Raw genomic sequence first — 18,497 nt, forward strand, 5'->3', positions numbered from 1 at the left:
CTATCTACTATTTCTCTCCTCATTCTCTTCCCTTACTCACTCAATTTGGGGTTTTTATCCCCACTGCTCCATCCAAACCCACTGTGCAAGGTCATCCATCATCATCACAGGGTGCTAGTCAGGGATCAGTCACCCAGTCCTCCTCTTACTGCTCATCAGCAGGGTTTGACCTGCTGATCATGCTTTGCTGCTTTGAAGCACTTCCTTTACTTGACTTTCAGGCTTCACAAACTCCTAGATTTTCTCCAGGAGGAGCACCAGCCACTCCTCCTCAGTCTCACTGCTGGTTCCTCTTCATCTCTTGACCTTAACTTTGGAATGTTCCAGAGTTCTTCAAGGTCTTCTCTTTTATCTGCATCGATTTCCCTGATTTCATATAATTTATCACTTGAAAATATCATCTGCACACCACTGATTCTCAAATTTATTTTGCCTTAGGCTTATCCCTCAACTTGACATTTATATATGCAATTATCTAATTAACATTTCCACTTGTTCATTTTATAAGCATCTCTTGGAACTGCTGATCTTTCCCCCAAGACTTACTTTTCCTGACGGCTTCCCTCTACCAATAAACAGAAACCTCATTTCTCTTCCTTGCCCAAGCCCAAAATCCTTAAGTCATCTTGACTCCTCTCTTTGTCTTTCACCCTATATTAATTACTAGCGAACTGTGTTAGCTTTACCTTCAAAAACTATCCAGAATCCAATCACTTTCCCTTCTATTCCATTACCCTGGTCAAAGCCACTACCATCTCTTAACTGAATTAGCCTAATAGCCTCCTATCTAGTCTGTCAGGTTCTACTCTCGCCTCCCAAAACCTATTGTCAGCACCCAAGCCAGAACGACTTCATTAAAATGTAAGCCAGGCCACGTTATTTCTCTTTCTTCTCGAAACTCTTCAAGGCTCCATCTTATGATGGTTTGTAAGGCCTTGCATGATGACCCTTATTACCTCTTCCAGCTCATCCATAACCATCCTTCCCCTTATTCACACTGCTCCAGCCACATGGGCCTCCCTGCCATCCCTCAGCCACTCTAGACACATTGCTAATTCCTTTTGCACATGCTGTTCCCTCTGACTGACACATTCTTTCCTCCACTGGCCATATAGCTCCCTCCCTCACCTTTGGATTTCTGCTCAAATGTCACCTTTTAAGGGAAACTTACCCTGACCATGCTCAAAAACTACAAGCTTCTCTCCTGCATTTTCTATCCACCTTCTACACTTCATTTTTCTCTGTAGCTTTTATTACTATATGAGACTAAGTTTTACCTACTTGTTTGTCTGCCTGACTTGATAAAATATAACTTCCATAAGAATACAGACTGTATGTTATTATTCACTGTTATATTCCTAGTGCCTGGGCTGATGCCTGAAACATACTGTATGTGCAAATCCTTATTGAATAATGAAAAAATGTATGTTTTGGAGCCACCCCAAGGGAAGGGCTCTCCAGGATTATCTCGGCCAGGAATTGGCAAGCTTTTTCCATAAAGGACCAGCAGTAAAATTTTCAGTTTTGTAGGCCATACAGTCTATGTCACAACTATTCAACTCTGCCATTGTAGCATGAAAGCAGTTATGGACAGCAGGTAAACAAATGAGTGTGGCTATGTTTTAATACAATTTTGTTTACAAAATCAGTTGGTAGGTGGGATTTAACCCGTAGGCAATAGTTTGCCAACCCCCAGTGTAAATTATTCTACTACACTGAGCATTAAAGCCTTAACCACCAATTCTCCCATAGTTTATTAAACAAAGTTCACAACTTCCAGAGCCAGAAGAGTCACCCTTGTGGCAGACAGCAGATGTTTACGCTGTATCCATTCTCTCTTTTATTTCCATCTAAATGAAGTCCCAGTTTGTGGAGGAGACAAGGATGTGCCCAGCTAAGAAATTATTTCTCAGTTTCTCTGTAACTAGAGGAGATCATGGGACACAGTTCTGGCCATTAAGACACAAGGAGAAACCACTTGGAAGGGCGTTCAGGAAAGGCCCTTGAAAGGGGGTTGACACAGTGGCATACTCCTTTTGTTCTCTACCCTTTCCTGTCTTAAATGCAGATGTGAGGCCCAGGGAGTGGTGAGAGCTTGACCCTAAGACTAGAGAAAAGGGACAGGTGGAGGAGGCAGGACCATCAGAAACATTATGGAGCTGGCACATAGGACCTCTGGACATCTTATTATGAGAAAAAAATAAATCTCTGGTTAATCCATGATAGGCAGCTTTTAAAGAGAGGTTTTTAAAGAGACAAAATAAGTATTTGATTAAGCCACATAAGTTGCTTTCAAAGAGAGAAAATGAATCATTCAAGATTTTAAAAGCCAGCAAGGAGGCAGAATGGAAACTTGAAGTGATCCGGTGACTTCCACTTGAGTAGTCTTTATCTCATGCCACTTCTCTTTCAAAGATAGAACTTAAGCTGCTAAAATAAATAACAGCCACTGGCTTTAATTAAATTTTGTTGCATTTACATATATTATTTGAATAGTCAGGAAAAAATAGAAAAACTTAATTCAAGTTTCAGAATATGCGATCTGTGCAAAGTAGACAGTATTTAAATTAAGACAGGTATTGTTCTATCCCTCCCCCCCAAAATTTCCCAGGCTCGGATAACTAGGAATTTTGAGGATTTCATCTGGCTCCAAACATAGCTGGATTCCCATCGCTGACAGCCCCTAAGCCATTTCCAACACTGACAACCCAAGCAAACCCGCCAGCAGACTCCAACTCATTGGCCTGACCCATTTTGTGTGGCCACTCGTAGCTGCAAGAGAGCCTTAAAATATGAATATTTGGTTTTTATACTCTACATAATAGAGGCATAGAAGGTAACGGAAGTTGAGAATGCTTACTGAACAAGCCAGCCCACAGTGTATGCCACAAACACTCTGATAGGGTGCAAAGAATAGCATGTAGAGGGTCAAGTATGAGTCCTGACAATTTACATTATTTTATTGCCCATTTTAAGAATATTTTCCATTATGACAATGTGGTGGATTTCAGATTAGATGCATAAGCTGAAAAGTGAAAATTTTTCAGGGCTTTTCATAAATTCAAAAATAAAAAATGAATATACAAGCCATTTATTTATATGTATGTGCTTCCCTAATAAAATACAATTATAGGGCCAGGCATAATGGCTCACGCCCATAATCCCAGCACTTTGGAAGGTCAAAGCAGGTGGATCACCTGAGGTCAGAAGTTCGAGACCAGCCTAACCAACATAGTAAAACCCCGTCTCCACAAACAATACAAAATTAACCAGGCATGGTGGCACATTCCTGTAATCCCAGCTCCTCAGGAGACTGAGGCAGGAGAACGGTACACTTATGGTTAAGGCCAGGCCCACACAGTGGCTCATGCCTGTAATCCCAACGCTTGGGAAAGCCGGGACAGGAAGATTGCTTGAGGCCAGGAATTCAAGACCAGCCTGGGCAATAGAGAGAGAGTCTATCTCTAAAACATAAATAACAATAATAATAAAATTAGCCAGGCATGGTTGCTCATGCCTGGAGTCTCAGTTACTTGGGCGGCTGAGGTGGGAGGATCACTTGAGCACAGGAGGTCAAGTCTACAGTGAGCCATGGTGACAGAGCAAGACCCTTTCTCTCTCTTAAAAAAGGTTAAGATGATAAACTTCATGCCATGCGTATTTTACCACAATTTTTTTAAAGGCAGAAAGGCAGATGACTAGGAAAAAAAAAAACAGTATCATTATACATCTCTCAGAATAGTTCAATAAAAAATGTTGACAAACCTAGCAAAGATGTGGAGAAACTGAAACACTCATACCTTGCTACTGGTAATATGGTATGTTACAGCCACTCTGGAAAACAACTTGGTGGTTCCTTAAATACCCAAAGGCCCAGCAAACATACTTTTGAGCATTTATTCTAAAGAAATAAAAACTCATGCGAACACAAAAATCGGGACACTAGTACTCACAGTAATTTATTTATAATACTCAAAATTAATTTATTTATAATACTAAAAAACTAGAAACAATCCAGATGTACTTCAGTGAGTAAAGGTTCAACAAATTATGGTGTATCCACACCAGGGAATACTACTCAGTAATGAAAAAAACTACTGATATATACCAAAACATGAATGAATCTCCAGGGAATTTTGCTGAGTATAAAGACACAATCCTAAAAAGTAACATACTGAAGGATTCCATCTATATAACATTTTAGAAATGACAAAATTGTAGAAACAGAGAGAAGACTATTGGTGGCCAGGGTAAAGTCAGGGTGCATGGGTGAGTGACAGTGAGGTGATGTGGTTATAAAGGGGGAAAATGAGGATTGTTGTGATGATTAAGAGGCTCTGTATCACCATTTGTATTGAATACATGAACCCACACATGATAAAACTGCATAGAACTAAATACACAAACACACATGCACACATACACAAACTACAAGTAAAACTGGGGAAAACTGAATAAGACTGGCGAACTGTATCGATACCAAAACCCCAGTTGTGACATTTTATTATAATCTTGGAAGACACTAACATTGGGAGAGACTGAATAACTGGTAAATAGATTTCTCTGTATTATTTCTTTCAACTACATGTGAATCTACAATTAAGACAAAATAAAAATTTTAATTAAAAAAAAAAAAGCTTCAAATTGGAAACCTGCACTGAATATTCTTCAGGTTAACATAAAGAAGAAAAATGAGCTAATAAAATATGTTAAAAACTCATAAAAACCTGGAAAATCTTATTCTGAGCAGCTATATCACAAAATAAGACTTGTATACCTTTATTTTGGCACTGATGAGAGCAAACATGCAAAGAATCTGCAAACTCCAGTTTTGATCACCTTATACAAATCCAGTTATATAAGTCCTCTTTAAAATCAAAAAGCCACTTCTGGCCGGGCATGGTGGTTCACACCTGTAATCCCAGCACTTTGGGAGGCCGAGTCAGGAAGATCTCAAGGTCAGGAGATCGAGACCAGTCTGGCCAACATGGTGAGACCCCGTCTCTACTAAAAATACAAAAATTAGCTGGGCGTGGTGGCCTATGCCTGTAACCCCAGCTACTCAGGAGGGCCGAGGCAGAGGCTGCAGTAAGCTGAGATTGCATCCATACTCTAGCCTGGGTGAAAGAGCAAGACTCCATCTCAAAAAAAAAGAAAGCCAAAAAAGCAACTTCGTTATTCATCATCAGAGACTGAAATCGGGACATCATACTACTAAAATGTGGACATAACTATCTCATGAAGAACAGCAGCGACAGCTCACATATGTACAGAATTTTCTCAGCTTTTATATACCTAACCTCACTTTATCCATAGTAACTTTGTGAGGTAGGCAAAGCGGGCTTGTCTGTGCTTTTCTCAGTCACAGAAATGACTTCAAAAGAAAACTAAAATATGTTCAAGAAACATTAACACTACTTTTTAAAGTCAGTTTTCCTATGGCTTTTTAAGGTTTCAAATCATCAGAGAAGCTGAAAACGTAATACCATGAAGATTTATACACTCTTCACCTGGATTCTCATATCAACATTTTGCTACATTTGACTTTTCTCATAGAGATTGAAATTAACATACACACAATACACACCCATGTGCACGCACACACATACACACAAATACTTTTCTTTCCTGAGGCACTTGCAAATAATTGTTAAACATTGTAACCCTTCATCCTAAATGAAGACCTGAACCAGGACATTCTCCTACCTAAACACAACAATATCATCATGCCTAAGACTATAAATAGTAATTCAGATTTCTACCTAAACTATTAAAATTTCTTCAACTGTCTTTAAAATGTCTTCCTAAAAAACACAATCAGAAGCTAATAACTCCCAAATTATCTTGTTTAAAGTATCACTGTTTCAAAATTATTTGACCAAAGGAGCTAATTTTTACCTATAGCACTGGTTGTCCGTCAATTGGTACTTGGGTTGGATTCTTTAATATTGACTTGTATATTAATAACACAGTCACGTGTTTTGTATCTTTGTCTCTAAATATTGCCGAATATAAGAAGCTCTTTGGAATTGTACATATTTTACAAGAAAAAGAGGAAAAGAAAGGAAGATAAGGAAGATTATTTTTGACCTTTAAAAAAAAAAGGTCTCCTAAACACACACACACACACACTACACATACACTCTCACACACATCCAGGTGTGGTGGCTCATGCCTTGGGAGGCCGAGGCAGGTGGATCACCTGAGGTCAGGAGTTAGACCGGCCTGGCCAACATCGTGAAACCTCATCTCTACTAAAAATACAAAAAGTTAGCCAGACATGGTGGTGCATGTCTGTAATCCCAGCTACTTTGGAGGCTGAGACAGGAGAATTGCTTGAACCCAGGAGGCAGAGTTGCAGTGAGCTGAGGTCACACCACTGTACTCCAGCCTGAGCAACAAAGTGAAACTCCATCTCAAAAAAAATAAGACAAAAAAAAAAAACAAACACACAAACTTAAAGCAAATACATTCAAAATTTTCCTAACAAATACAATTACAGAATTCCTAATCACAAATTCAAATGAAGCCTGCTGCTTGATTTCGTTTAAGTAGTTTAAATGACTAGAAATCTTGCTACTTAAAGATACTCTGAACTTACCCAATTTGAAACTAAAAATCAACTCAGAAGTACAGTAAAATACCAGAAAATTACTCATGTCATTAAGCCTCAGACAGACTACTTGAGAAGCCGTCAGCATAAGCTGCCCCCTGTAGATGCTAATGAATGGGCTGGGTTTTACCACATTCATAAAAGGTTAAGACAACATTGTTTAATACACTTCATTCTTCCCTCATGAATATGTGGTTTCCAGAGGCTCAAAAGTCATAGTTATTTTCAAATACCTGATATTTTTAAAAGTGTGATTATAATGAGGGGAAGCAACTTCACAACTATAAAATAATTCTAAATTATGTTATGAGCATTATAATAATTATGGATTTATTTACCTAATTCACAGAATGCAGCTTAGCCCCTATTCAGACTAATCATTCAATATACTGTACAACTCAACCTTCAGAGTCATATGATTTAATTTCCCTTGCTTCTTCCAAAGTTGTAATTATATACTTTGAGTTTACTATAACTAATATTAGTGGTTTTCCCCATATGCTTACAAACTAAAGGAGCAGACAAAAAGCTTTTTGATCACCTAATCAGTACCCTTAGGAGAAAAAAAAAGTTGCTAATATGGAAACAAGGATTTTTGTTTTTTTTTTTTCTGCATGAAATAAATCAAACTCCTTGTATGGTTTAAATTACATCCTAATACTTCATAAACATCTTTAACATAAAACTCAATAAAGTACCAACTGTGAATAGTTCGGCAGCTCGCAGTTGTGGGATGGCACCAACCTTTACAATCAAGCCCATGGTCCCCCAAACTGATTACTTTTAAAATCAAATAAACCAGTAACAAAACAAAAGTTCTTTTTAACGTAATGTGAGACTGTTTACAGTTTGGAAGTTTGGTTTTTTGTTTTGCCTTTGTTAGTAGTATGCTTATTTGCTTTCCAACCAAATAATGTTACAAAATTATTTCCAGTTATCAAAATTTAGTAGTTATTTTAAATGGCTTTTTGGTTTGGTTCCCCAAAGACCTGGGTGAAGAATACATCTGTGGTTGATACAATCATTATCTGCTAATTAAAAAGCTCCAAGTGTACAAAATATATGAAATTTCTAGGCTCTAGAAAGCTTTCATGCAAACAGGAAACCTTAGCCACAGGGAGAAAACCAACTTCTATTTTGAGAGCCCCAAATCCAAGAAGTTATTCTCTTGCTGCCAGCTACCCATTTCCACTGATTCTGATAAGCCCATCATATTAGTCTGCTGCTGATCAACACTGTTAGTAACTTGATGCAGTAACAAAAATGTTTCTTTTTCTTATTTGTAAGAAGAAAGGAAGAAGAGAAAAATAATTGGACCCACACACACTGACTCAGTATCATCCCAAGATAAAAATGCATCGACCATATCAAAGAAGGTAACTTCTAGGTTCTTTGGAAATTGTGATGGTTGTTTTTCAAAACCAACATGTACTGAAAAAAGTTAAATGTAGGTGTTAACTCAATATAACATGCAGATGAACTATTGATTTTCAAATGACAGTTGTCCGGGTCAATAAATGTGATTTTTTTTTAATAGTATCTTGCTCTCTCACCCAGGCTGGAATGTAGTGGCATCTTTGCTCACAGAAACCTCTGCCTCCTGCATTCAAGCCATTCTCCTGCCTCAGCCTCCCAAGTAGCTGGGACTACAGGCACCTGAGACCACACCTGGCTAATTTTTGTATTTTTAGTAGAAACAGGGTTTTGCTATGTTGGCCAGGCTGGTCTCGAACCTGACCTCAAATGATCTGCCTTGCCCTGGCTTCTAAATGTGATTTTTAATCATCCATTCTATCCAGAGGGAAAAAAGTCTTAAATGTCTACCACCTTTAATCATTCCACTGAGGTTTATCTATCTAATCCCTCTTCCTGTTCTTCAACCTCTTGACATTCCTACACAAACTTTCTGCATCTTGTTTCAAATGAGTTATTTCTTAAACATCAATTTAAAAAGGGGTAGGGAAGGCACTCTGAGAGATAATTCAGAGCTCACCATAACAACACCCCAGAAAGGGGCAAGCAAAAGGCACTGAATTCTACTATGAGCTTCCTAATGAATATTCTTGATAGCTCTTACAAAGCCACATTCATTTTCTAAGTGACTGTCATCCTTATAGAAATGTCCCGTCTTTTTCCTTTTATTCCCAATCCACCTACTCACTTAAATGCATTCTATACATTTTATAAAACTTCTGTACACTTAAAAATATTATGGGATTATACTTATGTATCTTATGTCACAAAGTTGAAAAATAAAATCTTATTTTTCTTTCTTTGTGACCCCCTATAAGATGTAGTCTACTTGAAGAAAAAAGAAGATAAAACACAAGGTATATGTTTGCGTACTACTTGTACACATTTTAAAAGTTAAGTTGCTGGATGTCAGTCACCTATTGACAAGATGATTTGGAGTCTAAAGCATCTAACTTGTCCCCTTCTTCATCATTTCTGATGAAGTTCTTTTCTTACTCTGCCACTACACAAACTTCAGAGTTGACCTGTAGCCTCTTAATGCCCAAACCCAAAAGCTTTTTCTGCATATTTTTTTATATCTCTAAATACATAGCAATCCTTTCAGTTATGTTAAAAAAAAAAAAAAAAATCCCTTCTATCTCTGGCTTCCAAATCACAAGTATCCTATTCTCTTCCCTTATTCTTTCTCTCCTTTCTATCCCCTTTAAAGGATACTCTTTTTCTAGCAATGGGGGTTAAAACTAATAGTCAAAATCTCTGCTCTCCTAGAGTTTATGCCCTGCTTAAGGGAGACAATAATAACAAGTAAATATAAAATAAATCAAGAAGGGTTACATAGAAACATAAACCAGAATAGGAGGGCAGGAAGAGGAGGAAAATTTTAGGTAGGGTGGATGGGAAAGTTTCTTTGAAAAAATGACATGTGAGCAGATCAGGCCTCTCAGCTGAATCCTGCATATAGAAGTACCATAAATTGTGATGACAACCCCAAAGTCTCAAATCCCCTCTCAAGGTCTAGCCCCACATATGACAACTGTCATTTCTGCAAATACCTCTATATCAACATGGTCAAACCCATTCTCTTTACATATCCAATGTTTCATCTATGACATTCCTATAATTTCTGACTGGCAGGTAATACCATGTCCTTCAGAATCAAAACTCCAGCTATTTCAATGCCTCTTTCCCCACACCTATCACATTCTATCAGCCATTGAGCCCCAGAGACTCTCTTTGAGAGTCTTTAGTACACGATCCTTTCTATCTAACTAATTCTGCTTCTGTAATTGCCACTGACTACAAATCAATACCTCATCTCCAAGGTCTCCTCACTCCAATCCATCCCACATCTTAGAATAAAACTCTATTGCCAAAAGCCTTATGTGACTGTCCAATACATTAAGTCCAACTGCTTGTTTGCTTTTTCACTTGTAATTGTACCACTCTTGATTACACTCTGTCTACCTGCTAAATTAAATAACTTGCTGATCATAAAACAAACTCCAAGATTTTCCCTCCTGAAGACACTTCATTCATGACTCTTTCCTTGGTCTAACAGATGTGACACCTTCCTCTGATTCTTTTGAACTCTTCAGCTTTTCCTACTTTACCATATTGAGAGTTTATGGGCCAGGCATGGTGGCTCATGACTGTAATCCCAGCACGTTGGGAGGTAGAATCAGGAGGATTGCTGGAGCTCAGGAGTTCAAGACCAGCCTGGGCAACATACCGAGACCCTGTCTCCACAAAAATTAAAACTTCAGCTGGATGTGGTAGTAAGTGCCTATAGTAGTAGCTACTTAGAAGGTTGAAACACAAAGATGGCTAGAGCCCAGGAGTTTTCAGTTACAGTGAGCTATGATAGTGCTACTGCACTCCAGCCTGCATGACAGAGGGAGACCTAGTCTTAAAAAGAAATAAAAATAGAAAAGGAGTTTAACTATTAAGGTTTTAATTTATTTACTTCAATAGTTTGAGGGTATTTCAATGGTTTGGGGTTACATGAATACATTCTTTAAGTGCTTATTTCTGGTATTTTAGTGAACCTGTCACTTAAGCAGTATATACTGTGCCCAGTATGTAGTCTTTTATCCCTCACTCCCCTCCCAACCTTCTCCCATGAGTCCTCAAAGTCTGTTATACCACTCTTATGCCTTTATGTCCTCACAGCTTAGCTCCTATATAAATGAGAATATATATTTGGTTTTCTATTCTTGAGTTACTTCACTTAGAATAATGGCCTCCAGCCCCATCAAAGTGTCTGTAAAAGGCATTATTTCATTCTTTTTTATGGTTGAGTAGTATTCCATAGTGTGTATACACCATATTTCATTTATCCACTAGTTAGTCAATGGGTACTAAAGTTGGCTCCACATCTTTGCAATTATAAATTTTGCTCCTATAAATTTGTATGTGCATGTGTCTTCTTCAAATAATGACTTATTTTCCTTTGGGTAGCTACTCAGTAGTTGGATTGCTGGATCAAATGATAGTTCTACTTTTAGATCTTTAAGGAATCTCCATACTGTTTTCCACAATGGTTGCACAAATTTACATTCCCACCAGCAGTGTAAAAGTGTTCTCTTTACATTACACCCATGTCAACATTTATTTTTTTTTTTTTACTTTTAAATGCAGGAGTAAGGTAGCATCTCACTGTGGTTTTAATTTGCATTTCCCTAATGATTAGTGATGTTGAGCATTTCTTCATGTCTCTTGGCTGTATCTATCGTCTTTGCATTAATGTCTATTTATTTTCTTTGTGTACTCTTTGATAGGATTATTTTTTTCTTGATTTGTTCGAAAAAGTAAAACATAGAGCAAAATCATAATACTATAATCCACATGGAATTTTCCAACAATAGTCACAAAGACTGTAGGTTGATGAGATTAGATTCGTTCAGACATTCAAAGAAAAAAGGAGAAGTCATTGTCACAGATAACATTTTATCAATCACTATACTTAGTAATAAGCAGAAACCAGCTAAAAAAAAAATGCACTATTAGTTGTTAAGTACTAAACAGGAAGTTCGTTTAAAAATAACCATGAAGAGGAAAAGTCACATCTGAATCATTGAAAGAGGCTTTATATGTGTATATGTGTATAATCTTTTTAAAAGAACAACTAAAAAGGAAACTACTTATTTCTTCCCCCACTTAACTAAGCATTCAGTCTATAATCAGCTGGTTAGCATGAAGTATTATTAAGGCACTATTTTTACATACCCATTTTTATGAGTTGTGTGTTACATGAAGGGTGGTTTTTAAAGAAATGTGCAGATTAGTTATTCTTTTTTATGCTTCCATTAAGTCAAACTGAAGACCTGATCTTGGCATAAGGTAATGCAAGTGGAAACAAAAACATTTCAATCTCTGAAATGCCTTTCAATTTTACTTCATTCAGTCTATCACATTAAATTCTTGTTTATCAAAAATAGATTTAAACAAACCCTATATTTAAGATGGTTACAGAGTTTGTTTCAAATTGCAATAAGAGAAAAAAATCTTTATGTTAGTAAGTTATTGGCTACTTTAGGGAAAACATCTCAAGACAAATTATTAAAACCTTAAGTGACAATGGTTGAGCCTAGTTATCATGATTTAAAATTCACAGTCTGGAACCACAGTTATTTTTGCATCAATCTAATAGGTGTCCACGCAAGGAAAATTATTATACAAAAAGGATAACTGCACTCATATGTTTTCCACAGCACTATACATAATAGCAAAGATATGGAATCAACTGAAGTGTACATCAACAGATGACTAAAGAAAATGTGATATACACACGCGCACGCACATATAAACACACACACACACTGGAATACTATTCAGCCACAAAAAAGAATGAAATCATGTCTTCTGGAGCAACATGGATGGAGCTGGAGACCATTATCTTAAATGAAACAACCCACAAACAGGAAATCAAATACTAAATGTTCTCGCCTATAAGTGGGAGCTAAATAATGTGCACACATGGACATAGAGTGTGTAATAATACAGAGTGGAGATTCAAAAGGGTGGGAGAGTTGGGGGAAATGAGGGATGAGAAATTACCTAACGGGCACAATGTACATTATTCAGGTGAAGGGTACACTGAAAGCTGGGACTTCACCACTACACAATACATCCACATAGCAAAACTGCACTTGTACCCCTTAAATTTTTACCAAAAACAGTGAACTTAGATTAAGTATAAATATATATTCCAAACTCTAGAGCAACCACTAAAATATATATAACTGATATGCTAAAATAAAAGAGAAAATCAAATCATATAAAATGTTTAGTTAAAAGAATATAAAGAAGCAAGCATTTATATGTAGTAAAATGATACAGACAAAATTTACAGACACATCTCTTTCATAGAGGAATCAATAAATTATGGAACCATGAAATATTTGGCTATAAAACTATGTATACTGATACATTAAGAGCATTAAGTTATGGTAAGTGGAAAGTATACTGCAAAAATACAGTATACTCTTCTATATGATTGTTTAAAATGATGGAAGAAAGAAAAGAAAGGGAGGAAGGCAGGAAAGAAGTAAGGAAAAGCCATAAATATACATACCAAACTGTGAGCAGTGGTTCTTTCTGGCAGGAGAAATGACTCTCAGAATGAATGAAAAGGAGTTACTGGACTTGATTATTACATAAAATTTTTCTACATATGCATTGTAATGAGAATCCCTAGATAAATTATTTATACTAATCTTTTTTTAAAAAAGAAAAAACACAGGAAGCAAAAAGGGAAGAATATCATGGTTTCCACAAAACAAAGAAAGTGGTTGCTGGCTTATTTCCATCATTGGCTGAAAGGGTTTCAACCAAATCATTTCAAATAGAAACTTGAGATCCACCATTAACTGTTTTAATTTATAATTTCATTTAATGATTAATTTGATTTACAACTATTCTTTTTTTTTTTGAGACAGTTTTTGCTCTGTTGCCCAGGCTGGAGTACAGTTGCATGATCTTGACTCATTGCAACTTCTGCCTTCTAGATTAAAGTGATTCTCCTGCCTCAGCCTCCCAAGTAGCTGGGATTACAGACGCCGGCCACCATGCCTGGCTAATTTTTGTATTTTTAGTAGAGACAAGATTTCACCATGTTGGCCAGGCTGGTCTCGAACTCCTGGCCTCAGGTGATTCACCTGCCTTGGCCTTCCGAAGTGCCAGGACTATAGGCCACAGCACCCAGCCTACAACTATTCTTCATACAAGTAGTTTAGTTTGGCTTGTGAACTAAACTAAGGACCAAACAGAATTTTGGAGCTGGAAGGAATTTTAGGAACCATCCAGATCTGTCCCCTTCTTTTACATATGAGAAAATTAAGAGTAAAGATATCTGTCCTTAAACAGACAACTAATTACACCATCTGTCTGTTAAAAGAGAAAAAAACAACCTCCTTGCCTCTAGTCTAGTCCTCTGATTAATATACTTCCTTCCATACCTTGTAAATATCATCTGTGCTTCCTAAGTAGTTCCTGAAATTTTTCCTTTTTCAATCCCATTCCCAAGTCATCTGATTGAAAAGAATTTCACATTTATGGGCTCAATCCAATAGAGACAACACAGAACTTAGCATGGTGAAGGCATTTAGAAACTGCTTCTTATCTAACATTCCTGTTTTTATTTCTAATCAAACTGCTGAAGCAACTTGTTATATCCAATGAGACAGACACAAAGTTGAGAGTGGAAAAACTGTCTTGACTCCCAGAACATTGTTCTGTATTTCTTACCATTTTACCTTTTATTTTTTTTGTTTTTTAAATAAACGGCAGTGTGTTCTTGCACAACCAACGCCCACTAGCTAACAACATGACTTTGGGAAGTCACTGAACTCTTGCAAACTAAGTTTCAGCTATTAAAGGAACAGGGTCAATTAGGTGAGCTCTGATATTTCTTGCTCTTTTCCACAAGTCTGGAATTTCTAAGATGGGGCTCAATATTTATTAGGTAATGGCATCATCCCAGTGGCAAGATGAAATACTGCAGTCCAACTCATGAACATTTTATAGAGTTATACAAAGGAACAGAAAAGAGTAGAGTGCAGGAACTCCTTAGCATAAACTCAAACTGGGAGAAGTAGAACTAGCTAATCTGCAGCTTTAGACTCAATAAAGTACTTTGGATCATTCTTCATAACCATAAAGTTACCATGTGTCATAATTACACATCCATCACAGGGTTTCTATGAAATGAATGTTTTTATTTTTATTTTTTTGTGGGTACATAGCAGGTGTATATCTACATGGGATACATGAGATGTTTTGATACAGGAATGCAATGTGAAATAATCACACCATCTACTACAGGGTATCCATCCCCTCAAGCTTTTGTCCTTTGTGTTACAAATGATCCAATTACACTCTTTTAGTTATTTTTAAATGTATAATTAAAGTTATTATTGGCCACAGTCACCCTGTTGTGCTATCAAATAGTAGGTCTTATTCATTCTTTCTATTTTTTTGTAACTGTTAAGCATCCTGCCAAGTCCTCTAGGACCTTTCTCAGCCTCTAGTAATCATCTTGCTTTCTATGTTCATAAGTTCAATTGTTTTAACTTTAAGATCCCTCAAATACATGAGAACATGTGAGGTTTGTCTTTCTGTGCCTGGCTTATTTCACTTAACGTAATGATTTTCCCCAGTTCCATCCATGTTGTTGCAAATGACAAGATCTCATTCTTTTTTATGGCTACATAGTACTCCATTGTGTATATATGACACATTTTCTTTATTTATACATCTGCTAGATACTTAGGTTGCTTCCAAATCTTGGCTATGTGAACAATGCTGTAACAAACATGGGAGTGCAAGTATCTCTTCAATATACTTTTTCCCTTCTTTTGGGGATATACACAGCAGCGGGATTGTTGGATCACATGGTAGCTCTATTTTTAGTTGTTTGAGGAACCTCCAAACTATTCTCCACAGTGGTTGTACTAATTTACATTCCCACCAACATTGTACCAGGTTTTTCTTTTTTCTGCATCTTCACCAGAGTTTGTTATTGCCTGTCTTTTGCATATAAGCCATTTTAACTGCAGTGAGATGATATTTCATTGTAGTTTTGATTTGCCATTTCTCTGATGAGCAATAATGTTTAGCACTTTTTCATATGCCTGTTTGCAATTTTCACATAAAAATTGTTCAGATCTTTTACCCATTTTTGGATCAGATTATTAGTTTGTAAGAGTTCTAAAAATAATAATAAAATTTTAGGACTGTTTTTTCCTATAGAGTTTTTTGGACTCCTTTTATATTCCCGTTACTAATCCCTTGTTAGATGGATAGTTTGCAAATATTTCTCCCATTCTATGAGTTGTCTCTTCATTTTGCTGATGTTTCCGTTGATACAGAGAAGCTTTTTAACTTGTTATCATCTCTTCTGTCCATTTTTTATTTAGTTGCCTATGCTTATAGGGTATTACTCATGTAATTCTGCCCAGATCGATGTCCTAGAGATTTTCCCCAATGTTTTCTTGTAGGTTTCATATTTCGGGATCTTAGATTTAAGTATTTAATCCATTTTGACTTGATTTTTGCATATAGTGAGAGATAGGAGTCTAGTTTCATTCTTCTGCATATGGTTATCCAGTTTTCCCAGCGCCATTTATTGAAGAGATTTTTTTCCATAGCATATGTTCTTGACACCTTTATGAATCTGTAGGTGTGTGGATTTGTTTCTGGATTCTCTATGCTGTTCCGTTGGTCTGTGTGTCTGTTTTTATGCCAGTCCCTTGCCATTTTGTTTACTATAGTATAATCTGAAGTTACATAATGTGATTTCTCCAGTTTTGTTATTTTTGCTTAGGATAGCTTTAGCTATTCTGAGTCTTTTGTGGTTCCACATAAATTTTAGGATTGTTTTTTCTATTTCAGAAGAACGTCATTTGTAGTTTGACAGTGATTACATTGAATCTTTAGATTGCCTTGGGTAGTATGGACATTTTAACAGTATTGATTCTTCCAATCCATAACATGGACTATTTTTCCATTTTTGGTATCCTCTTCAATTTCATTCATTAGTGTTTTATAGTTTTAATTATAGAGATCTTTCTAGGTAGTGAACTTCTGATGAGCATCTACTTTTCTACTCTTTCTGTGCCTGGCTTATTTCACTTAACATAATTCCTTCTCATTAACATTCTGAGAATGCATCTAATAACTAATAACTACTATGTAAATAACATATGCTATTAAGCCAAAGAATCTGGTTTTCCTTTAAAACAGCATTCAGCAATGGTAATTTTTAAAACAAAATAACAATAAAACTTAAGTCTGATTCTAATATATTTGAGGACATAGTAACATGAATATAATCAACTGTTTTCTGATACATCACTAGAGACAGACTTTAAATGCCTATTCATGCCTCATTTCTCAGCTCACATTTTGCCACTGGGCGATTCTTATTAACATATAGTTATATATTTATCCTACTATATATCACTGTAAGCCTTGTCAGTGTCTTATAGCTTGGGGATTAGCTTAGTTATACGGAAGATTTCATTCCATACTAGCTATTGTGGAATTTCTTTTCATAGTCAATCTTAACTGTGGGTCTTTCTCTTTGCTAGGCCCTAGAGGTAGGTGTAGAAATACAAATGGAGTGCCTGACACATAGTGCTTCTAGCAGTGAAATAATCTATACTTAGGAGAATGTAACCTTCTTAATGTTATACTCACTGATAAACTTGTTTTGCATAGTCTCCAGCAGGGCTTGGTGAGCATCCTCAGCTTGTAAAGCACGTGAACATTCTCTAGCCAGTATGGTGCGCACAAGATGCTCTCCACATCCTAGAAATCCAAAGACACCAACAGGTGAAGAAAATCAGCACAGAACACCCTGCTTATTTCAATAGCTTTAGAACACTCTGATGCTTCACTTAAGAGTGTAGTTAGCTTGGAAGATGATTCAGCGAGGGATGAAATGACTTCCATGAGCAATCCGGTAATATTAGTAAAGAGAGTCACAAGAAACTACACACAGTTTATCAACCAAAACCAAACCAATACAAATTAATATGATACACAGTTCTCTGTTTAGCTAATATGTACTATGACTGGTGTTAGGCACTAACGAAAAAAAATCCTCCTAAAAAATATTATATATTGCTGTTAAACCACATTGGTGCATTTCAATATACACTCGTTGCCACAAATACTATCAGTTCATAAAAGTATGAATTGGTTTTAGAAATTGCCAAATAATTGCCAGATATTTGCCAGAAATGGCTTCCCTGTAGTTTTTGGTAAAAAGCAAATATAAACATCTTTCAGGATCTAAACATATATTTGTGAATGAATATCTATACTTAAAGGCAGATCTAAATACATAATTCAATATATAACTCTGTGGCATTTACTATTCAGTAAATTCTTGCAATGCTGTTTTTATAATTGTGACAAAGATGACAATAAAGCTAACAGAAAGAAACCATGTCTGACACTTACTATGTACATTGTGCTAAGCTCACAAAACACCATTAAGTTTAATTCCCTTTGTGCACAGATTTGATGTTGAACAGTGAAATGTTATACTTTAAGACAATAACAGCTGCTAGGAAATTGGCATATTATAAACTAAATGAATAGTCAGAAGGTTATCTACATATGCCTGAAGTCAAACAGCTAAACCACATGAAGTTAACATTACATCATACACAATGTATATCAGAAATTCCCTGTAAATTCTTATATCCTGTTGTGATACTGGAATTTACTAATGATTGATCTGTTTACCAAGAAACTTTTTAAATTACTACTTATATTCTCCAACATTGGTCATCTTTAACAAGGAGTCATAACACCAAAGCTTACTCTCCTGCAGGTTCCATTCAAAGAAAGTTTGACTGCTGTGGTTTTGCCTACAAAATCCCAAGGTTTCTTAGAATACACT

The 18,497-nt window shown here is 36.4% G+C and overlaps 1 protein-coding gene across 21 annotated transcripts in view; it reads right to left on the reverse strand.

Moving 5' to 3' along the window:
• The window catches only part of TASP1 (taspase 1), a 248,642-nt gene that overhangs the window by 76,046 nt on the left and 154,099 nt on the right, over positions 1-18,497 (reverse strand). For all 21 annotated transcript variants that reach the window (XR_013535126.1, XR_013535125.1, XM_035298384.3 and 18 more), the window contains one exon: positions 17,285-17,395. Coding sequence is in view for 19 of the 21 variants with exons in the window: in XM_035298384.3 (XP_035154275.1) it covers positions 17,285-17,395 (111 nt within the window). In the remaining 2 variants the exon portion in view is untranslated. The remainder of the gene's footprint in view (positions 1-17,284; positions 17,396-18,497) is intronic.

This window comes from Callithrix jacchus, chromosome 5 (genome assembly GCF_049354715.1).
Source record: "Callithrix jacchus isolate 240 chromosome 5, calJac240_pri, whole genome shotgun sequence".
NCBI lineage: Eukaryota > Metazoa > Chordata > Mammalia > Primates > Cebidae > Callithrix > Callithrix jacchus.